Source organism: Oryctolagus cuniculus, chromosome 3 (genome assembly GCF_051225735.1).
Source record: "Oryctolagus cuniculus isolate XC-2025 breed Fujian yellow rabbit chromosome 3, ASM5122573v1, whole genome shotgun sequence".
Taxonomy (NCBI): Eukaryota; Metazoa; Chordata; class Mammalia; order Lagomorpha; family Leporidae; genus Oryctolagus; species Oryctolagus cuniculus.
Window position 1 is genome coordinate 37,753,355 of NC_142869.1, and position 23,530 is coordinate 37,776,884.

At 44.7% G+C, this 23,530-nt stretch overlaps 1 protein-coding gene across 7 annotated transcripts in view; it reads left to right on the forward strand.

Moving 5' to 3' along the window:
- The first annotated feature begins 4,086 nt into the window (after positions 1-4,086).
- SUMO1 (small ubiquitin like modifier 1) overlaps positions 4,087-23,530 on the forward strand; it is a 30,883-nt gene continuing 11,439 nt past the window's right edge. For 4 of the 7 annotated variants that reach the window (XM_002712536.6, XM_089330054.1, XM_089330050.1 and 1 more), the window contains exons 1-2: positions 4,087-4,233; positions 19,225-19,299. In XM_002712536.6, the coding sequence (XP_002712582.1) occupies positions 4,222-4,233; positions 19,225-19,299 (87 nt within the window). In that variant the 5' untranslated portion in view covers positions 4,087-4,221. Of the gene's footprint in view, positions 4,284-19,224; positions 19,300-23,530 lie in introns of all 7 variants that reach the window. The other 3 variants (XM_089330051.1, XM_089330052.1, XM_089330049.1) reach the window with 1 other exon arrangement.

Here is a 23,530-nt window from a genome sequence, read left to right on the forward strand (position 1 = left end):
AACATTTGGGCCATCTTCTGTTACTTTCCCTAGGCCATTAGGAGGGAGCTGGATCAGAAATGGAGCAGTGAGAATATGAACTGCTGCCCATATGGGATGCTAGTGTGGCAGGTGGCAGCTTTAAACACTACACTGCAGGACCAGCCCCTCTTTCTTCTGTTTTTAAATGCTGACCATATAGCCAAATTAAAAAAAAATCTATTATTTATTGAACTTATTTGAGAAACAGAGAGACATATAGACAGAGATAGATCTTTCTTTTTCTTTTAAACAGATGTTTGTTCTTTTTTTCTTTAAGATTTATTTATTTATTTGCAAGTCAGAGTTAGAGAGAGGAGGGAGGAGAGGCAGAGAGAGAGAAAGGTCTTCCTTCCGATGGTTCACTCCCTAATTGGCCACAATGGCCAGAGCTGTGCTGATCTGAATCCAGGAGCCAGGAGTTTCTTCCGGGTTTCCCATGCAGGTGCAGAGACCCAAGGACTTGGGCCATCTTCCACTGCTTTCCCAGGCCACAGCAGAGAGCTGGATCGGAAGAGGAGCAGCTGGGACTCGAATATGGGATGCTGGCGCTTCAGGACAGGGCGTTAACCCGCTGCGCCACAGCGTGGCAGAGATAGATCTTTCATCTACTTGGTTACTCCCTGAAATGTCTGTTAACAGCTAGGACTGGAAGCCAGGAGCCAGAAACTCCATCTGATTCTCCCACATGGGTGGCAGGAACCCAACTACTTGAGCTATCAGGATTGCCTCCCAGGTTCTGCATTAGCAGAAAGCTGGAGTAAGGAGCCAGAGAGGGGACTTCAACTCAGGCCCTTTGCCATGGGATCCAATTGCCAGGCCAAACACCTCCCCATGCTTCTGTGTTTTTCTGTTTTGCCTTTTTTTAAAAATATTTATTTATTATTTGAAAGTCAGAGTTACAGAGAGAGAGAAGAGGCAGAGAAATAGAAAGGTCTTCCATCTGCTGGTTCACTCCCCAAATGGCCCCAATGGCCTGGGCTGTGCTGATTGAAGCCTGGAGCCAGGAGCTTTTTCTGGGTCTCCCACATGGGTGCAGGGGCCCAAGGACTTGGGTCATCTTCCACTGCTTTCCCAGGCCATAGCAGAGAGCTGGATCAGAAGTGGAGCAGCTGGCACCCATATGGGATGCCAATGTTGCAGGTGGAAGCTTAGCCTACTATGCCACATGGTCGGCCCCTCCTTTTACGACAAAGTCCAAATTTCTTTTTTTTTTTATTTTTTAAATTTTAAAAAAAGATTTATTTATTTATTTGAAAGGCAGGGTTACACAGAGAAAGAAGGAGAAGCAGAGAGAGAGAGAGAGAGAGAGAGAGAGAGAGAGTCTTCCATCCGCTGGTTCACTCCCCAGTTGGCTGCAACGGCCGGAACTGTGCTGATCTGAAGCCAGAAGCCAGGAGCAATTCTTCCGGGTCTCCAACAAGGGCGCAGGGGCCCAAGGACCTGGGCCACCCTCCACTGCTTTGCCAGGCCAGAGCAGAGAGCTGAATCGGAAGTGGAGCAGCCGGGACTTGAACAGTTGCCTATATGGGATGCTGGCACTGCAGGCGGCAGCTTTTACCCTTCAAGCCACAACACCGGTCCCGAAGTCCAAATTTCTTAATATACTTTAGTAGAGTTTCTATAAATGGGCTATTACTTTCCTCTCTAGCTCCTATATGCTAAACCATTCACTACCATATAGAACTTTCATTATTGTCCCTTTCCTCTCTTGCAACACGTTTAGGGTAGGAAAAATTCTTATCTTCCTTCTTCTAGCTCAGTAGTTTTCAAAATATGGTCTGGAGGACTTCTGACGTTTTCAGGAGTTATGCAAAGTCAAAGCAATTTTCATATAACCAAGATGTTACTTGCTTTTTTTAAAAGATTTATTTTATTTATTTGAAAGAGTTATGGAGGGAGGTAGAGCAGAAAGAGAGAGAGAGAGAGAGAGAAGGAGGGAGAGGTCTTCCATCTGCTGGTTCACTCCCCAAATGATTGCAATGGCCAGAGCTGAGCTGATCCAAAGCCAGGAGCCAGGAGCTTTTTCTGGGTCTCCCACATGGGTGTAGGGGTCCAAGGACTTGGGCCATCTTCCACTGCTTTCCCAGGCTGAAGCAGAGAGCTGGATCGGAGTGGAGCAGCTGGGACTCAAACCGGTGCCCACATGGGATGCCAGCGCTGCAGGCCTGTGGCTTTACCCGCTGCCCCACAGTGCTGGCCCCACTTGCTTTTTTTCATTGTGTGGACAGTAACACTGATAGTGTAAAAGCAATGGTTTATAAAACTGCTAGCATGGATCATACAATGACACAGTACTGCTATTCCTTTTATTCTTCACCGTGATGCATCTGAAATTTCAAAAATAGGTAATCTCAGCACAGAATGACCTTGAAGTGAGGTAAAAATTATGTGAGCTAAATAATTGCTTCCCAAAGATATCTACTTTCTAATGCCTAGAGTAACCTGTGAATTTTTTACTTTACATGGTAAAAAGGAACTTGGCAGAGGTGATCAAAGATCTTGCTATGGGGAGGTTATCCTGGATTTTCTGGGTGTGTTTAATGGAATCACAAGAGGAAGATACAAGGGTCAAATACAGAGAGGAAAATAATGTGACCATGAAATCAGAGGGGAGAGAGACAGAGTGACCCTGAAGATGCCGAGTGGGGAAAGGCAGGAAGAAAGCCTCAGAAAAGGGGAGAGCAAGGAGAGAAGGGGTAGGTGCAGAGATGGGGAGGGTAGATACTTAAAGCCCCCTTTAGCTATTTGAATAATGCTGCTGTGACCATTTATAAACATGTTTTTGAATGGACCCACATTTTCAGTTTTCTTGAATTTTTACCTATGAGAGGACTTGCTGGGGCATATGCCAAGTTTGAGAAACTGAAAGCCTATTTTCCAAAACATTTTATATTCCCACTAACAAGAAGAGAAGATTCCAGTTTCTTCCTATCCTTGTCAGCAATTGTTATTATCTTTTTGAGAATAGCCATCACAGGAGGTGTGAAGTGGTATCTCCTGTGGTTTTAATTTGCATTTCCTTAATGGCTAATCAAGCTGAGCATTTTTTCATGTCCATTTATACGTTTTCTTTGGACAAATGTCTATTCAATCCTTGGCCCATTTTAAAATATCATCTTTTTCTTGATATTATCATTCTTCATATATTTTGAATATTAGATCTTTATCAGATATATTGCAAATATTTTCTCCCTTCCTCAGGTTGTTTATCTCAACACGAAAGACTTAACTTTAAATTTTGATAACATCATTTTTCCTTGGTTGTTTGTGCTCACAAGTCATCTAATCCAAGTCACTAAGATTCACGCTATGCTTTCATGTAAGCGTTCTATAGTTTAGTTCTCACATATGGAGCTCGAGTCTATTTTAGTTTCACATATGTTGTGAGGTGGAGATTCACAAATCCGTTCTTTCACATGTGGACGTCCAGTAGACTCTCTACCATCTGCTTTTATCTTTATCCTCGGCGTTTACGCCATCAGAGTCATTGTATTTTAAAGGAGAAAGAAGGATCATCCTTTAACTCCAAAACCAGTTCCAGGGCTGGAATTAGTTGCTCTTCTCCGCCCGTTCAGAACTTTCAGCCGTGTTTTTCGTCAGTAGCCACCTAGATCGTATCCAGCCGGGTGGTAGTTATTTTACTGTTGTGGATCCAGGTCGTGTGTTTGGCGGGGAGAGGAGGGGTGGTTAACCAAACACGTTTGCTGTAGGGTAAGCAGGGCTGGCATCCAAGCCACTTATTTAGGGAACGTTGGCTAGCAAGGCAGGAAGGAGACAAAAGAGCCGTCTTGGCTCAGTCTTCAGAAACGCACAAGGTGTCGGAGAGGGAGGAGCCTGGCTAGAACGCGGAGACAGGGGGCCGGCCGGACCCTTTCCCGCGGGGGGACGGCTTCGGGCCGCAGGCGTGGCGCCCGGTCCTCGGAAGAGCTGCTCTTCAGGCTCCCGACGGCCGGCAGAGCAGCGGCTGCAGGACCCTCCCGCCGCCGGCCGCTCCCCTACCCACTTTCCCGCCGGCCCCTTCCTCTCTTCCCCGGCCCTCCTCCCTGAGCCGAGCGGAAGTGACGCGAGGCGTAGCGGAAGTCCCTGCAGCCGCGGTGTTGTGCTGTGGGCAAGGGAAAAGGATTTGTAAACCCCGGAGCGAGGTTCTGCCTACCCGAGGCCGCTGCTGTGCGGAGAGCCCCGGGGAAAGCCACCATCACCATGTCTGACCAGGTACCGGGCTGGAAGCCCTTCGCCGGAGGTGGCCGGGGCTTAGCCCGCAGGTCCGCCTGCTGCTCGCCTGGGGGCCGGGGATGGAGGCGCGGGGGAGGGGAGCGCGCAATGGGGGAGGGGGCGGCCGGTGGGGACTGGGCCGCCGAGGGAGGGGAGCGAGCTAGTGCCGGAGACGGCGGGGCCTGCCGCGGGGCTCCGGGAGCCGCCCTGCTCCTCCCTGGCCTCGCTCATCACCCCCTGTGCCCCAGCGCCGCTGGTCGCGGCCTCCCTCACGTCGTTCCCCTTCTTTCTCCCGGGTCGACCAGGTGCAGAGCCCCGCTTCCACCCCCCCAAGGATCCCCGGGGAGCCCGTCCGTCTCCCTCCAGAGGACTGATTGCTGAAGCAAGGCCCTAGGCCCCAGTTATGTAACGGGAGAGAATCCCTGACTGGGAGCCTCCTGGCCTTGCAAAGCGGCTGGACTCCACTTTTTGGTTCTCGGGGCGGGGGGCGGCGGGAGACGAGGGAGACATTGTTTGATGTTGTCGGGAATCTAGAAAGCACAGCTTTCCGTCCGGGTTGCAGCCGGGGCCGGGCAGCCCCAGCTCTCCTCTGAGCCGGTTTTCCGGTGTGGGGGTGCAGAGCTGTCCCTCTTGTCTGTACTTTCCCATTTCTTACTCGGGATTGGCTCTTCAACCCTCCAGTTGCAAGAGAGCACTCAGAATAACCCAGAAGCAAAGTGGAACAAAGCTGCTGCTAGAGCAATAAACAAACAAACAAACAAAAAACCAAGGCAATACAGCTGAGCGTTTACCTGAAAATGACTTTTTGAGGAGAAGGATGGGAAAACCTGGAGTATGTAGAGCTGCTGGAGAACGTTTGTAGAAAAGCTGCCCATTCTGGCACTGTGCTCCGTTGCAATGTTAGTATCAAAAATTTAATTGAGGTTTGCACTTTTTTCCCTGATAAGGTTTTTTTTTTTTTTTTTTTTTTCCACCATCCTCGTTAACTGCGTTTATGGCTGAGTTTTAGTTCTTAAGGTTCTTGTTTGGTCTTTGCTCAGGCAGCTTGCACTTTTAAAAGTGTTTTGAATGATAGTTACTGGGAAAACGGTTTTCATGCCACTCCACGAAGTACTTGAACTTTTAAATTTAACACGCTTATTCCCTTGGCTCTTAACCCAGTTTTGTACCGCTTGGCGAGAGCAAGTGAGGTTTTTGCAGTTTTTTACTGTTGTACAAAATGTACCCGTATATTTTTTAAGCCTAACTATAGTCTAGATTACTTTTTGATGGATCTGCTTATTAATAATTAGATTAATTCCCAAGTTGGTGTGGGAATGGCATGATAAATATCTCCCTAGATAGTTGTTTACTTGGTTACCAGGGAGGAAAGAACAGGTGTAAATGCTTGGTTTCATCAGCCTTTTATTTTGATGCTCAGAAGTGGCTAGAAAGCATGTTGAAATTTACGGTAGGCTGATGAAAGCAATAGTCAAAAAGAGCTCGGAACTGTAGAATTGTTTGATGCAGTTTGAAGTCGGGTCATTTGAGAAAGACATGATGGGAGACATAAAGGACATAGGATACCGATAGATTCTTTTCAGGGTGTCCGAGGGCAGAACTATTTCTGCGTTAAAAGTAGATGCTGTTTGTTTTTTGCACTCTCATTCTTTCATTAGTGTTAATTGGAGTTTTCTAGAAACTAACCCGATTTGTGCTATCACAACAGATTGAAATGTGGAAGCCGATATGAAAATCCAGCTGCCTTCTATTAAGCCAGACATTAAACAGCTTTGAAAAACTGTGAAACAGTGCCGCTCTTTGCACTAATTTTGTTTTGGAAAAATCTGTTTAATAACAACATGTTATTTGTTAACGGGTTTATTGTTATTTGGAAGTGAATAAATATTTAAAACATTTCTCAGCTTCAGTGTTTAATATTGTAAATATCAATACATAGAACCATTCTAATAGAAGGGTTATGATGTTCTAAATAATTTTTAAGCATATGAAAGTCCTGAGATAAACAGTTTGAGAACTGTTGCTTTGGGTTTGCTGACCAGTATTATTGTTGATAATAGGACCCAGTATTAATTCAGTGTTGGGTGCTAAAGATTTAAAGACCTATGAAGCTGAACTGCTGCCTTTAAGAGGCTTATAAATGAAGACAGGAATCCCAAATTACTGCTGTGTAATGTCAGCAGCAAACTGAACCACTGTCTCTAGAAGATAATGTTAATTTAGAACAGTTCTTTAGGGCTGCTCTCAAAAGGTGCTAAGATACTTGAAATTGATTAATAGTTTCAGGTTCAAATAGGTGGACATTAAATTTACACGACTTAAATTGCTAATTTGTCTGTTGATTAATGAAAAATTATTATTTTTGGAATTTGAGGGAAACACATTTTAACAATTCAGTGTTACCCAGTGAATTTTGGGACCATCATCAAATGGTCTACACTGTTTCTGAGTGTGAGGCCCCTAGACTCTAAAGGCTGGGAATCCAAGGAAATTGTTCAAAATGTTTTGTATTTGTGCATGTCAGTTTTTGTTTGTTTCTTTGTTTTGGTGATGGTGGGGAGCAGAAAGGGCTTTTAGCTCTCATCAAATCCTAAGGGGTACATGATCCCTTCAAAAGGTTAAGGACCACTTTTTTTTTTTTTTAAGATTTTATTTATTATAATCAAAATTACAGAGAGAGGTAGAGACAGAATCTTCCATCCACTGGTTCACTCCCTAAATGGCCACAACTGCCAGAGTTAGGCCAGACGGAAGCCGGGAGATTGTTGCAGGAAGGACCACCCTTTAACCAAGTAACAGGAAGTGTTAGCCCACTTTCATCTTGCAGCAAGACACGTAGAACTGTAGGTTTAATAATATCAAAGGGATAAGGATAGTTTGTACAGCTATAAGTTTGATCATACCCAATCATCAAATTTGGCTTGGAGTTTAGTTCTTCAATTCAGATTTGTTAATTCTAACAGTTGGATGACTGGTTTGCATCAGTTCTAACTGAATCTTGTAATAGCCAGGTTGAATGATTTCCTTTTATCTTTAGTGAAGGATTTGGAAGCATTTTGCTGCTTAACGAAGTACCTCAAAATTTAGTATCTCAAAAGTACAGTGTTTTATTTTGCTTATTCTCTTCAATTTTGATAGGGCTCTGAGTTAGATTCATCTCCGCTCCTTGGTGTGTGGGATGACTCATGGCTGGGGGATGGGATGGTTGGAGGTGGGGTGGGGAGGAACTGACTAGCTTTTCATGTAGTCCCAGCAGCTCTTGCAGTGGTCACATCCTGTGTTCTCAGCATGGAGACTCCAGGGTGGATTTTTCAGACTTAAGGCTGTTCGAGGATCACAGAATATTTTAAGAGACCGCAGTTGGAAATAGCGAGACACCTAGGATCTAGCCCTGGAAGTCACTTTTGTATTCTTTTGGTCAGTCAAATCTGTGTAGCCAGCCCAGGGAAAAACATTTAGATTGGGAAGAGTAGCAAAATTGCAGTTATCTTTAATCTGCCATATTTATTATATTTTTTTGTCATGATACTTTTCTTATGGTTCCCTGTTGATGTTTACTGATTTTGGTAATTTAGCTTGAAGTAACAGAATACTAGGAAGTGGCATTTTGAAATTCTTAAGATATATGCTATTTATATCATAGAATAGGTATGTTAAATTGTGGCTGTTACCTACACTGTGGTTGGCAATGTTTTAGGCATTTCCTACCCTAGCAGAGGGGTGATACATACTCTGTCTCCTCTGACAGACGTGAGATGCTGCTAGTGGAAGCAACGCATCTATAGATCGTGATAAAATACTTCAAAGAAAGTCAGGCTGCTGGTTTACTTCCCAGTTGGGAGTGGGGCTGAAGCTGGGAGTCAGATAGGCGTTCCTGGATTCCCACCTGAGTGGCCAAAGCCCAGTTACTTGAACCATCCCTACTGCCTCCCAGGGCCTGCATCAGCAGGAGGCCACAGCCAGGAGCCACTGCTGGGAATTGAATTGTGATGTGGGATACAGGCATTTTAACTGGTGTCTTATCTGCAGGCTAAAACCTAAGCCACCTAAACAATTGTTTTGTGAAAACCGAATGTGATTGTTATGGTTAGAGTACTCATTAAGGTTAGTTGAGTAGTTCCAGTTTCAAAACTATAAAGCAGGGTGGGTGTGGTGCTTCAGTGGGTTAATCCAGTTTTTGGGACCCCCACATCCCATGTTGGCATACTGGTTTGAGGCCCGGCTGTGCCACTTCCAACCCAACTCCTTGCTATTGCCCCTCGGAAGGCAGCAGGTTTGCCAAAGTATTTGGGTCCCTGCTATCCATGTGGGAGGTTCAGATGGAGTTCTGTGTTCCTGACATCAGCCTAGCCCAGCTCTGGCTTTTGCAGGCATTTGAAGAAAGAACCAGTGGATGGAAGATGGATATCTATCTCTCCCTCTTTCTGACATTTGCTTCTCTCCCCCTCCAGCCCTGTCACTCTTCCTTTCAAAATAAATAAATAGATTAAACAAATCTTTTTTTAAAAATTTTTTTTTGACAGGCAGAGTGGACAGAGAGAGAGAGAGAGAGAGAGAGAGAAAGGTCTTCCTTTGCCGTTGGTTCACCCTCCAATGGCCGCCGCGGCCAGTGCGCTGCTGCCAGCGCACCGCGCTGATCCGATGGCAGGAGCCAGGTACTTATCCTGGTCTCCCATGGGGTGCAGGGCCCAAGTACTTGGGCCATCCTCCACTGCACTCCCGGGCCACAGCAGAGAGCTGGCCTGGAAGAGGGGCAACCGGGACAGAATCCGATGCCCCGACCGGGACTAGAACCCGGTGTGCCAGCGCCGCAAGGCGGAGGATTAGCCTAGTGAGCCACGGCGCCGGCCTAAACAAATCTTTTTTTAAGATTTATTCATTTATTTGAAAGAGTTACACAGAGAGAGGAGAGGCAGAGAGAAAGAGAGAGGTCTTCCATCTGATGGCTCACTCGGCTGCAATGGCCAGAGCTGCACGGATCCAAAGCCAGGAGCCAGGAGCTTCTTCCAGGTCTCCCACACAGGTGCAGGGGCCCAAGGACCCAAGCCATCTTCCACTGCTTTCCCAGGCCACAGCAGAGAGCTGGATTGGAAGTGGAGCAGCTGTGTCTCGAACCGGTGCCCATATAGGATGCCGACGCTTCAGGGCAGGGCATTAACCCGCTGTGCCACAGTGCTGACCCCTAAACAAATCTTTAAAAAATAAAAGCTGCCACTTGGGACACCTGCATCCATATTGGGGTGCTGGTTTAGTCCCAGCTATTCTGCTTTTGATTCAGCTTCCTGCCGAGGCACCTGGGAAGGTAGCAAATGATGGCCCAAGGACTTGGGTCCCTGCCACTCACATGAGAGACCCAGGTGGAATTCTGGGCTCCTGGCTTTGGCTTGACATTTTGGGAGTAAGCCAGTAGGTGGAAGATCTTTATCTTTCACTCACTGCTTTTCAAATGAATCTAAATGAATCTTTTTTTTTTTTAATTTTTTGACAGAGTGGACAGTGAGAGAGAGAGAGAGAAAGGTCTTCCTTTTGCCATTGGTTCACCCTCCAATGGCCACCGCGGCTGGCGCGCTGCGGCCAGCGCACTGCGCTGATCCAATGGCAGGAGCCAGGTACTTATCCTGGTCTCCCATGGGGTGCAGGGCCCAAGTACTTGGGCCATCCTCCACTGTCTTCCCGGGCCACAGCAGAGAGCTGGCCTGGAAGAGGGGCAACCGGGACAGAATCCGGCACCCCGACTGGGACTAGAACCCGGTGTGCCAGCGCCGCAAGGCGGAGGATTAGCCTAGTGAGCCGCGGTGCCGGCTCAAATGAATCTTAAAAAAAAAAAAGCAAAAAACTATAAAGCAGTTGTCACGTATGCCCCTGTTGCTGTTAAGACAGCTCTATTGTAGTTTTTATTTTAAAATTTTTTATTTGGAAGGCAGAGACAGAGCTTCCGTCCACTGGTTCACTCCCCATGTCTACAACAGTCAGGACTAGGACATACTGAAGCCAGGGGCCTGGAACTGTGACTCGGTCTCCCACGTGGGTGGGCAGGCACCCAAATATTTGAGCCATTACCCCTTCCTCCCTGGTTGGGCATTAGCAGGGAGCTGGATTGGGAGTGGAGCTGGGACTCTGATAGGGATGTGGGTGTCTTAACTGCTGTGCCAAATACTTGCCATTCTATTGTAATTTTGATATATTATTATATAAATATCTTTTGTTGCAGTGATATGTAAGTGTCTCCATTAGATTGTTAGTTTTTTGAGAGCTAGGAATCAGATTTTCTTTATTTTTAAAGTGTTCAGCACACTGGATACTTAATTTTGTTTTTAAAGATTTATTTATTTATTTGAAAGGCAGAATTACAGAGAGGGTGACAGAGAGTGAGTTCACTTCTCAAATGGCCACAACTGCCAGGACTGGACCAGGCTGAAGCCAGGAGCCAGAAACTTCTGCAGGGTCTCCGATGCGGGTGGCAGGGGCCCAGGCACTTGGGCCATCTGCTGCTGCTTTCCCAGGTGCATTAGCAGGGAGCTGGGTCAGAAGTGCTGGAGCTTCTGTGGGATCACAGATGATAGCTTAACCTCTGCGCCACAGAACTGGGCCCTAAAACTTGCTGAATTTTCACATACTGAACACATCTATGCAGTCAACACCCATATGAAGAGCCAGTGTCCTGGTTTTTAACACATAAATTAGTTCTGTCTGTTTTTACACATAACAGCATTTTGTGAATAGAATCACGTAATGCGTACTTCTGTGTCCGGCTTCTTAGCGTCATTTCGAGATTTGGCCGTTGTCTTATGTAGTTGTGTGTTATGAAGTCTCATCGGAGTGTTGCATTCCATTGTGTGACTGCACCATAGTTTACTTATTCTGCTTTTGAAGTGTTGGGGCAGTTTTCTAGGACTTTTAATTTAATTAATTTATTTAAACTTCTATTTATTTGAGAAGCACAGAGACAGAGCTCTGTCCACTGGTTTGCTCTGCAGATGGCTGCAACCTCGAAGGCTGGGCTGTAGTTGAAAGCCAGTGCCAGGAGCTCATTGCAGGTCTGCCCTGTGGGTGGCAGGAGCCCAGTCATAGAGTCGTCATAGCTGCTTCTCACCGACTGCGGAGAGGAAGCTGGAGTCAGCAGCTAAAGCTAGGAATTGAACCCAGATACTCTTGATAAAGTGATGTGGGCGTCTTAACCACTAAACACACACTCCCGGAGCTATATTTAACATGCATCAAAAGATAGCATTTATAGCACCTTCTGTGACAGGATTACTTTTAGACTGAATAATAGAAAATCTGATATATTATAAGTTAAACAAGTATGCTGTTAATTTTTCTCATGAAACAAGAAGTCTGGAATAAGTAGCCACAACCCTTAACAGGTTACCTTTCACCCTAATGCTTGTCTCTTGGGGCACAAAAAAAGGCTACTTTGTGTTCTTAGCTGGAGAAAAGGGGGAGGGGCAAAAGGAAAAGGCACGTTATATTTTATTTACCTGGTTATTTCTTTTTTTTAAAATATGTTATTTATTTGAAAAGCAGAGTTACAAAGAGAGATAAGGAGAGAGAGATAGAGAGAGAGTTATTGACATCTTTCATTACTGGTTCACTCCCTAAATGGCTACAACAGCCAGGACTGGACAAAGCTTGAAGCCAGGAGCTTCTTCCAGGTCTCCCTTGTGAGTAGAGGAGCCCAAGTAATTTGGGCCATCTTCTGCTGCTTTCCCGGGCACATTAGTAGGGAGCTGGATAGGAAGTGGAGCAGCTGGGACTTGGACCAGTGTCTGTGTGGGATGCTCATGCTGGAGGCAGTGGTATAGCACGCTGCAACACACTGCTAGAGCCTGGAGATCTGTTTTTTCAGCTGGGCAAGTTAAGGCTTTGCTTTGTAAGGAAGAAGGGGAAAAATAGGTGCCTGCCAAACCTCCAAATCGGTTTTGCTAATACTTTCAGATACAAATAAGCCAGTTTGTTCCAGGCTTTATATAAGAGCATGTTCAAGGGGTTTACACAACCAATAACATTTTCAATTATAATTTTTAGTTCCTGAGAAACTGCATATCTAGTGTTTAACCACAGTTGAGGGTTGAATGTTAATAAACAGAAGGCCCAATGTCTTGCCAGCTTTCACTTAAGCCTTGAATTTATGGTGCTTTTTTTTTTTTTTAATATTATTACTTTAAAAAGCAGAGTTACAAAGCGAGAGAGATAATGAGAGAGAGAGCTCTTCCATCTGCTGGTCACTCCCCTAATGGCCACAACGGCCAGAACTGAACCAATCCGGAGCCAGGAGTTTCTTCTGGGTCTTCCATGTGGGTGCAGGGGCCCAAGGACCATCTTCTACTGCTTTCCCAGGCCATAGCAGAAAGCTGGATTGGAAGTGGAGCAGCCGGGACTCGAACCGGCGCCCATATGGGATGGTGGCACTGTAGGCGGCAGTTTTACCCACTATGCCACAGCGCCAGCCCCAAAGTTATGGCATTAAATCTGGTCAGTTCTATTCCAAATTTCTAGTATTGTCTCATGAAGTTTGAAAATGTATTTGTACTTCTATGTTTTTAGTATTTTGGTAAATCCATTTAAGTAAGAGGGACGTGACTATTGTAATTCTAGGTTTTTACCTTTCAGTAATGGATCTAAGTACTAGAAGTATCCAGTTTAATCCTTTTTTTTTTTTTTTTAAAGACTTATTTATTTACTTGAAAGGCAGAATTACAGAGAGGCAGAGAGAGAGAGAGAGAGAGAGAGAGAAAGAAAGAAAGAGAAAGAGAGAGAGGTCTTCCATCCACTGACTCACTCCCCAGATGGCTGCAATGGCTGGAGCTGGGCTGATTTGAAGCCAGGAGCTTCTTCCGGGTCTCCCATGCGAGTGCAGGGGCCCAAAGACTTGGGCCATCTTCTTCTGCTTTCCTAAGCTATAACAGAGGGCTGGATCAGAAGTAGAGCAGCTGGGACTCTAACTGGTGCCCACTTGGGATGCTAGCACTGCAGGCGGCAACTTTACCTGCTATGCCACTGCTCTGGTCCCTCCAGTTTAGTCTGAGGTTTCTTCATTAAGAGATGAAATAAATTGGTATATACAATATTTTTCAAACTTTGCCTTAAAAAATCTATTTATTTTAGACAGTAAGCTTTCATCCTGTAGTTCACTCCTCAAATGCCTGCATTGGTTGGGTCTGGGTCAGAGCCAGGAGTTTGATTCAGGTCTCCCTCTTGAGTGGTGGGGACCCAATTACTTGATCTGTTACCACTGCATCGCAGGTTCTGCATTAGCAGGAAGCTGGAGTCAGGAATCAGAACCAGGCATTGAACCCAGGTACTCTGAAAATGGACATGGCTGTCCCAGCTGGCACTGTAACTGCTAGGCCAAACACCTGCCTTTGGGTGAATGCATTTTTAATGAAATTTTTTATTATGGAAAATTAATGTATATATAATGAATCCCATGTAACCATGTCTGGGCCCATATTTCACCTGCAGCACCCCATGTTATTTTGAAGCTAGTCCCCTGTCATTTCATCTGTAAATATTTCAGTGTGTCTCTAAGAGAAAGATAATTTCTTTTAACAAAAGGAAAAATTTTGTTTTCCATATCTTTTCCAATCTAGCTCCCTTTCCAGATCTAGCCATCTCTTTTCGAGTTGTTGATCTGTATCTTGGATAATGGAGTTGATAGTGCGTGGTGCCTGGTATATTCCTTTACCACACCAGTTATCAGATTTTGATCTCTGGATGATCTAGACCTGAAATTCAGAGATTTTCAGTTTTTGTATTGATCTTGTATGTACACTTAAGGTTTCTTTCCATCAGCAGTTTCTTCTGCTGTGTGACTGTGTACCCTTTTCAGCCAATTCAACTAGTCCTCCCTGGGATTTTTTTCTTTGATGACCTGGTGTCCCAGGCCCAGAGCTGAATGCTTTCACTGTTTTGTGACTGGTGTGCCATACCACTTTGCATCGGCTTCTTTTTCAGACGGGAGAGAAGGAAAGAGGCACACACAAAGAACACTGAGATCACTAGAGACAAACTTTGGCCTTTTTTTTTTTTTTTTTTTTTGTCTAGGATCTTCTTATTTTCCAGGCTAGTTTGTTTAAAAAAAAAAAAAAAAAAAGAACAAACCAAAAGCTCGAAGAGCGTTAAGCAAGCATGAGGCTATTAAACAGGCACTGCAGGTGATTATTACTGAGGTAGTTCAGAGTGGAGATGAGAGCCCCAGAATGGAGTGTTCAGGGAGAGTGGCAGGGTTGGACGTTTGGAAATTGCAAACTCAAGTGTTCATTTGTTCTTACAAAATTGAAGTGAATTATGTCCAATTCTCAACCATGAATATAAAAAACTGGAAAGTCTTTGTTTAAACTTACATTGTGTACAGAAGTATGAACCATAAGTCAGATTTTGTGGTATGATAAGGAAAATAGTGCTGTCAGCTTATTAATTCCACAAACTTATTAACTGCCTAGTATGTGCTTGGCATTACAAACATAATAAAGTTGAAAAAATTTGGACTTGACCCTTGTAAGATTGTAGGGAAGATTAAACATATAAACTTGTCACAGAAGAGAGAGGGGATAGAGTTATCTTCCATCTGCTGGTTTACTCCCCCAGTGGCTGCAATGACAGGGCCATTGTTAAAAGAAAGATAATGCATCTTGTTTTGGACACGTTCACATTGAGGACATCCGCGTGTAGATCTGCAGGCGCTTGGGTAAATGAGTAAGAAGCTCAGTGAGGCTGTCAGGTTGGAGGGGTGGTTGTGAGTCACTAGTGTATGGGAAGGAGTTGAACTCGTAGGTCACCCACCGGGAGAGGCAAACTGCCGAGCAGAAGACTGAAGACATGGAACTTAGAGGAAGACCAGCATTTAAAGAAGTGGTCAAGATGAGGAGAGATTGGAACTTGGAAGCTAGAGGTAGAGAATTTTCCAGAAAGAAGTCATCAGTATCTATTGTTTTACAGAGTCAAAGATGAGAGTTGAAAGTATTCATTGAGGGGGGCGGCGGCGATATGGTGTAGCGAGTGAGGCCGCTGCTTGCAGTGCCGGCATCCCATATGGGCACCGGTTCAGTCCCGGCTGTTCCACTTCCAATCCAGCTCTCTGCTATGGTCTGGAAGAGCGGTACAAGATGGCCCAAGTTCTTGGGTCCCTGCACCCACGTGGGAGACCCGGAAAAATTTCCTGGCTCCTGGCTTTGGATCGACGTAGCTCCGGCCGTTGTGGCCATCTGGGGAGTCAGCCAGTGGATGGAAGTCCTCTTTCTCTGCCTCTCCTTCTCCCTCTGTGTAACTCTGCCTTTCAAATAAATAAATAAATTTTTTTTTTTTTTTTTTAAAGAAAGAAAGTATCCATTGGGTTTAGCAGTAAGGAGTCCAACTGGTAACCCTTGGTGAGGGCAGTGTCAAGTGAAATGGGCATAGACCAGGTTACAGTGAGTTGAGTGTGAAAGAGAGCATATTAAATGCTGAATAAGCAAGCTGTAAAAAGTTGAAGGGACCATTTTGAAGTTGAGAGTAAATGCCATACAAGAGGAATACATTGCAGTAGGAACACTGAAGGAAGATAACTCATTTCTTTTGGGAGGTTGGGGAGTGATAGTTCTGGAAGAGTTTTTGAATATACTGGATTTCGTTGGTGTGTGGGATGGGTATTGTTGAGGGGATTTCAGGAGAGGCTGGGAGAGGGTATTACAGTCCCAGTAAAGGAAACTGAGGTGCGAAAGGGCCCAAGATGGAAGAATGCTAGTGGACATACTTGGGGAACGGCAGATTGTCTGATTTACCAGAATCCCTGGGTTTATAAAGGGAACCGTGAGAGGAGACTGAGAACTGAGGTTGATGATGAGAGAACTGAATGTGCTGTGGAGGCCTTAAAGTCGTGGAAGCTGTTTCTGCTTTTGATCAGAGAAGCGTGCTCAGAAGGCGAGTTCTGAAATGCTGTGGGTGATGGACTGGGGAGAGGGAAGAATTGTTCTCTGTAGCCGCTGTGGCTGCCCTGTCTAGGAACACAGGAACAGAATCGCTGCTATTGTGCTCGTGCAGCGCTACAAAGGAGGGGCTGTGGTCCTTTGTGCTAACTCACACACAGCCTCTTACCAGCCGCCCCTGCCGGTGCTCAGGCCCCCGGGCTCAGTTGCTGTTCACTGCCCTTCACTGCGTGCAGTAAGCTCTCTCGCCTCTGGACACTAAAAGGCAGATGCAGCTGTTTACTATGAGTATCAGTTCATAGAAATGTGGCAGTGAGACTGTATTTGAAGCCAGTCTTCTAGTTTTCAGGTGGATACTGTCTCACTAGAGAAGATTGATTTTGCCTGTTGCCGTAATATTCAGAAGTCAGCAAATGTTGAAAGCACTGTAGAATGAAAAATTGGCATGGATTCATACTAAGAAAACCAATTCTGTTTTCTAAGCATTTCCCTAGCCTAGCCTGTATCTTAAGGAAAAAATAACTTTCTCATTTAGTATGTTTTAGTAATTTTTAAATGTTAAAAAATTTAGTAGTTTTAAGTCACTGGCATGAGGTACACAGGTAATTTACTTATGAAATACAGTATGGTTATATTCTTATAAAGTGTGGCTTCTTTGACATTATTATGAATAATTAGAGTATAATAAGTTTATAATTTGATGGCTACTATGGAACATGTGGGGGGAAGCTACTTTTACCATACCATTGGGAAATTCTCCAAAGTATTCCTTTCGCAACATGATTTCACTTGTTGAGGTACTTCATGGTAAGTATTTCAACTAAGTGATTATGATTTTTTCTTCTCAAAATCCCTTTATTTGAATTATTTTTATAATTTTTTAAAATTTTTATTATCTTTTAAAAATTTTTGACAGGCAGAGTTAGAGAGAAACAGAGAGAAAAGTCTTCCTTTTTCGTTGGTTCACTCCTCAGATGGCCACTACTGCCGGTGCACTGTGCCAATCTGAAGCCAGGAGCCAGGTGCTTCCTCCTGGTCTCCCATGAGGGTGCAGGGCCCAAGGACTTGGGCCATCCTCCACTGCCCTCCCTGGCCACAGCAGAGAGCTGGACTGGAGGAGGAACATCCGGGACAGAATCCAGCACCCCAACCGGGACTAGAACCCGGGGTGTTGGCACCGCAGGCGGAGGATTAGCCAAGTGAGCCGTGGCGCCGGCCTATTTTAATTATTTTGTAACCCTGTTTTCTTGATTTCCTTTTGGTGTTCTTTTTCCTTTCCTTGCTGACTCTGTGTGTGCTTTTTTCCCCCAATTCTAATCCAACACCCTTAATTTTTTTCCAGCCAAGCTGTATCTTCTAATCTTGGATATAGTACCTCAGATAGTTTAAAAGTAATAGATGAGGGGCAGGCCTTGTGGTGCAGTGGATTAAGCTGCCACTTTGGATGCTCATGTTCCATATCAAGGTGCTGGTTTGAATCCTGGCTACTTTGTTTCTATCCAGCTCCCAGCTGATGTATCTGGGAGGCAGCAGATCATGGCCCAGGTTCTTGAGTTCTTGCCACCCAGGTGGGAGATGCATGGAGTTCCTGCCTCTTGGCCTCATCCCGGTGCCAGCCCTGGCTGTGCGTGCATTTAAGGAGTGAATCAGCAGAGGAGATCTCTCTCTTTGTCTCTCCATCCCTGTCTGTCACTACACCCCTCTCTCTCTGTCACTCTGCCTTTCAAATAAATGAGTAAATCTTAAAAAAGTAATAATAGATGGTATAAAACTAATGTGTTGACTCCACAGGGAGTACCTTAGGTCAGTACTTTGCTATTTGATTTTATTTTCTAAATAGCCTTTACTTATGCTAATATGGTTAATTTTTACCTCCAGTACAGTTTTTTTTTTTTTGTTTTTTGTTTTTTTTTTTTTGACAGGCAGAGTGGACAGTGAGAGAGACAGAGAGAAAGGTCTTCCTTTGCCGTTGGTTCACCCTCCAATGGCCGCCGCGGCCGGCGCACCGCGCTGATCCAATGGCAGGAGCCAGGAGCCAGGAGCCAAGTGCTTTTCCTGGTCTCCCATGGGGTGCAGGGCCCAAGCACCTGGGCCATCCTCCACTGCACTCCCTGGCCACAGCAGAGAGCTGGCCTGGAAGAGGGGCAACCAGGACAGAATCCGGCGCCCCGACCAGGACTAGAACCCGGTGTGCCGGCGCCGCTAGGCGGAGGATTAGCCTAGTGAGCCGCGGCGCCGGCCTCCAGTACAGTTTTGTAATTGGAGTAAACTCAGGATAGGCTGTGAGAAGATAATATTACATTTAGGTGTGTGGCTAAGAGTTTGGGGGAGGGACAGAGAGTGACTATAAGACAACAGTTTCCAGGTTATCTTTCTGGCTGAAAGCCTCCTCAGTATCACCTGGGAACTTCTTAGGAACAAGTTGTCAGCCCTGCACCAGACTTAGTGAATAAAAAATGGGGTGGGGTATTTTTAAAAAATGATTTGTGTATTTATTTGAAAGGCAGAGTTACAAAGAGACAGAGGCAAAGAGAAAGGGAAGTCTTCCATCTGCTGGTTCACTTCCCAAATGGCCACAACAGCTAGAACTGAGCTGATCCAGAGCCAGGAGCTTCTTCCAGGTCTCCCATGTGGGTGCAGGGGCCCAAGGACTTGGACCATCCTCCGCTGCTTTCCCAGGAGCGGAGAGCTCGATTGGAAGTGGAGCAGCTGGGACTTGAACTAGCGCCCATATAGGATGCCAGTGTTGCAGGCCAGGACTTTAACCCTCTGCACCACAGTGCGGGCCCCGTACCTCTCCCCTTAAAAAAAAAGAAAAAACAGTTCTTACAGGTGTGATTTTGATGCATAGTAAATTTAGACAATTCCTATAGGATATGATAAAGAGTCCCCTTCCTTCATTTGTATTGAACTGGTTTTTGGGGTAGTAATTGATGTAGGCCTTTTTTCGCTTGATGGGCAGAGAAAATTAATGCTCTTTTTATTCTCAGGTAGGGATTTTGTACCCGGAGGGAAAGTAATGGATATTCGTAATTTAGTGGTTAAAATATAGGAAGTTTTATTCTGAAATTTTCTTCTCTTTCAGGAGGCAAAACCTTCAACTGAGGACTTGGGGGATAAGAAGGAAGGAGAGTACATTAAACTCAAAGTCATTGGACAGGTGAGTTTCATTCTTTTTTTTTTTTTTTGACAGAGTTAGAAAGTGAAGGAGAGAGAGACAGAGAGAAAGATCTTCCTTTCCATTGGTTCACTCCCCAAATTGCCACTACGGCCAGCACGCTGTGCCGATCTGAAGCCAGGAGCCAGGTGCTTCCTCCTGGTCTCCCATGTGGGTGCAGGGCCCAAGCACTTGGGCCATCCTCCACTGCCTTCCCAGGCCACAGCAGAGAGCTGGACTGGAAGAGGAGTAATCGGGACAGAATCCGGCACCCCGACCGGGACAAGATCCCTGGGTGTTGGCGCCGCAAGGCGGAGGATTAGCCTAGTGAGCCGTGGCACTGGCAAGTTTCATTATTTTTCTTTAACCTCCTCCAATATATGAATCATTTCTCATGCATAGGAAAGAATGATTTAAATAAGACAAAGTGGTGGTATAGAGGGTTAAGCTGCTGCTTGGGATACCTGTGTTCCATATTAGAGTGCCTGGTACCAATTCTTGCTTCTGGTTCTGATCCAGCTTTCTGCTAATGCGTCTGGGAGCAGCAGATGATGGCACAATTGTTTGGGCCCTGCCACCCATGTGAGAGATCCAGATGGAGTTCTTGGCTCCTGGCTTCGGCCTGGCCCAGTTGTGGCTGTTGTGGACATTTGGAGAATGAACCAATGGATGGACGATCTCTTCTGACCCTCTGTTATTCTGCCTTTCAAATAAAATAAATTTTAAAGAAAATAAGTCATTTAAAATGGAATTTTCATTTACTAAATTTTACGTCTGTTGGAGATAGAAGAGGCTTATACTTAAAAAAAAAAATCTGATTATACTTTTGTCAAGAAATGTCTCTAGGAGTTGGTCTTGTGATTCTGTGGTTGAGTCTGGGTTATCTGCCCCCTTTTTTTTTTTTAAGATTTATTTATTTATTTATTTATTTGTTTGACAGGTAGAATTACAGAAAGAGAGACAGAGAGAAAGGTCTTCCTTCCATTGGTTCACTCCCCAAATGGCCGCCACGGCCGGCGCTGTGCCGATCCAAAGCCAGGTGCTTCTTCCTGGTCTCCCATGTGGGTGCAGGGGCCCAAGGACTTGGGCCATCCTCCACTGCTATCCCAGGCCACAACAGAGAGCTGGACTGGAAGAGGAGCATCCAGGACTAGAATTGGTGCCCATATGGGATGCCGGTGCTGCAGGCGGAGGAATAACCTAGTGTGCAACGGCACCGGCCCCCTTTTTTTCTTTTTAATAATTTTTATTAGAGAAAAATCCCCCTCCACTGGTTCACTCTTCAGATGTGCGCAGTCGGCTAGAGCCAGAAGCTGGGAATGTATACCGGTCTCCCCTGGCTTGCCCGTCTGCATGCTCAAGTACCTGAGCTGCCTTTGCTGCCTCGCAGGAAGATGGAGCCATGTCTGGAACCCAGGTTATTCAGACGTCGTGATCATGAGGCTAGATGCCTGCCACAATCCTTTTTGTTTTTTTCCTTTTTTTTTTTTTTTTGAGTCCTGCCTATTTTTCTGTTATGGGAAAAAAGATTTTCACAATCTCTTTTTGCTAATTTTGAACAAAACTGTTTTTCTTGAAATTGTTTAGACTCAAGGAGTGGACACTTTAGTGAGAGGTATCATCTTCATCCTGAGAGGGCTGGCTCTAGGCTAGAACACATTTTGCTATATTTTATGTTTTCTGCTTACCAGTTGATGGACATTTGGTTTGGTTCCATATTTCAGCTATTATGAATAAGAATATGAGCATTTATATATGCTCTGTGGACATGTGTTTTTGGCTTCTTTGTGTATTTACATAGGGGTCAAATTGCTGGGTCCCTTATAGTAACTATCTTTTTAATAATTAAAATTTATTGAAAATAATTTTTAAAAAAGATTTATTTATTTATTTGAAAGGCAGAGTTACACAGAGAAGGAGAGGGAGAGAGAGAGGTCTTCCATCCTCTGGTTCACTCCTCAGTTGGCCACAACGGCCGAGCTGCGCCAGTCTGAAGCCAGGAGTTTCTTCCGGGTCTCCCATGCGGGTGCGGGGCCCAAGGGCTTGAGCCATCTTCTACTGCTTTCCCAGGCTATAGCAGAGAGCTGGATCAGAAGTGGAGCCTCTGGGATGCGAACCAGCGCCCATAAGGGATGCCGGCACTGCAGGCGGTGGCTTTACCCGCTACCCACGGCGCCGGTCCCTAAAATAATTTTTGTTCATTTATTAGAGCACGAGTGCTCCCATCTGGTACTTCACTCCCCAAAATGCCTGGGGCTGGGCTGCGGTCCAAAACACAGGAGCCAGAAACACAAGCCAGGTCTCCCATGTGTGTGGCAGGAATGCAGTTACTTGAGCCATCACTGCTGCCTAACAAGAGTGTGCATTTAGCAGGAAGCCCAAGTTAGGAGCAGGAGCCAAGAATTGAACCTAGGTACTTTGTTGTGGAACACACAGGCATCTAAACTACTAAACACCTGCTTTGCTATGTTTAATAAAGTATTGCCAGATGGTCTCAGCAGTGGCTGCACCCTTTTACATTCTCACCAGAAACATTATGAAAGTTTTAATTTCTCTACATGATCAATACCTGTTATCTTTTTGGTGATAGTCGTTGTAGTGGGGATGAAGTGGGATCTCACTGTGATTTTGATTTGCCTTTTCTTGATGGCTAATGATGTTGAACGTATTTTTATATACTCAATGACCATTTAAAAAAAAAGATTTATGTAAAAGGAACAGTTAGAGAGCTCTTCCACCTACTGGTTTACTTCCCAAAGGGCCGCAATAGCCAAGGCTGAATGAGGCTAAGCCAGGAGCCTGGAAGTCCATCTGGATCTCCCACATTGGTGTTAATGGTCCAACTATTTGAGCTATCTTCTTTCTGGTGCTTTCCCAGGTCCATTAGTAGGTTGTGGGATGGGAAGTGGAGCATCTGGGACTTGAACTGGTGCTCATCTGGGATGCTGACTTTGCAGGCAGTTGCTTCACCTGCTGCGCTACAATGCTGGCCCTGCTTGTTGGCCATTTTACATCTTTGGAAAAGTGTCTAGTCAGGTCTTTTTGCCCATTTGTAAATGGAGTATTTTGTTGAGTTGTCAGTTCTTTATATATTCTGAGTATTAGACCTTAAAACAGATCTATGTTTTGTAGTTATTTTCTCTCATTTTTGGGGTAGTCTTCACATTCTAGGTTGCGTCCTTTGCAGTGTACTGTTCTTAATTTTATTGAATTAAGTTTATCTATTTTTGTTGTTGCTTTAATTTGGTATTATAGCTAAGAAACTGTTGCTAATCCAGGGTCACAAAGTTTTTTTTTTTTTTTCCATAATAACAGCTACATTTTAATGAGCATCTACAATGTGCCAAATATTATGCCAGAGACAACCGTATATTACCTCATTTATCTTTATTGCATCTTACAGAGATGAGGAAACCAAGGCTCAAATGAATGTATTGAGTTGCCCGAGATTCTTTTTTTTTCCCCCAAAGAAGCCTTTTATTTAAGGAATACAAACTTCATGCATTTCATAAGTACTTTAGGTATATGGTTCTTCCCACCATATCCGCCTTCCCACCCACATTTCCACCCCTCCTCCTCCTCCCTCTCCTAATCCCATTCTCATTCTCTACTAAGCTCTATTTTTGATTAACTTTATACACAGAAGATCAGCTCTATTCTAAGTAAAAAGTTCAACAGATTGCATGAAAGAAAAACAACAAAACTGTTCATCAGTAGTCAAGATGAGGGCTGTTCAAAGTCATTGCATCTTGAAGTTGATTTTACTTTTACTTGTCTTTTTTTTTTTTTTTTAAGAAACTTAATTAACTTAAAGAAGCACCCAAAAATAACTCTGAGGACAGTGGTCCTGCATAGGAAGTTAGTGCACAGTGACTCCTGTTGTTAATTTAACAGTTAACTCTTATGTATGATGTCAGTAATCACCTGAGGCTCTTGACATGAGCTGCCTGGGATGTGGAAGCCTTTTGAATCCACAAACTTTGTCAGTATTTAGACAAGGCCATAAGCAAAGTGGAAGTTCTCTCCTCCTTTTAGAAAAAAGTACCTCCTTTGATTCAGGATCATGAAGATTTACACCTGTGGTTTCTTCTGAGTTTTATAATTTTAACACATCTTCATTTTGAGTAATTTTTGTATGGGTTTGTTGTCCCAGACCATTAGTTGAAAAGACTGTCTTTTACAAAAAAAAAAAAAAAAAGTGTTTTTCCTATTGACATGTCTCGGCATCTTTGTC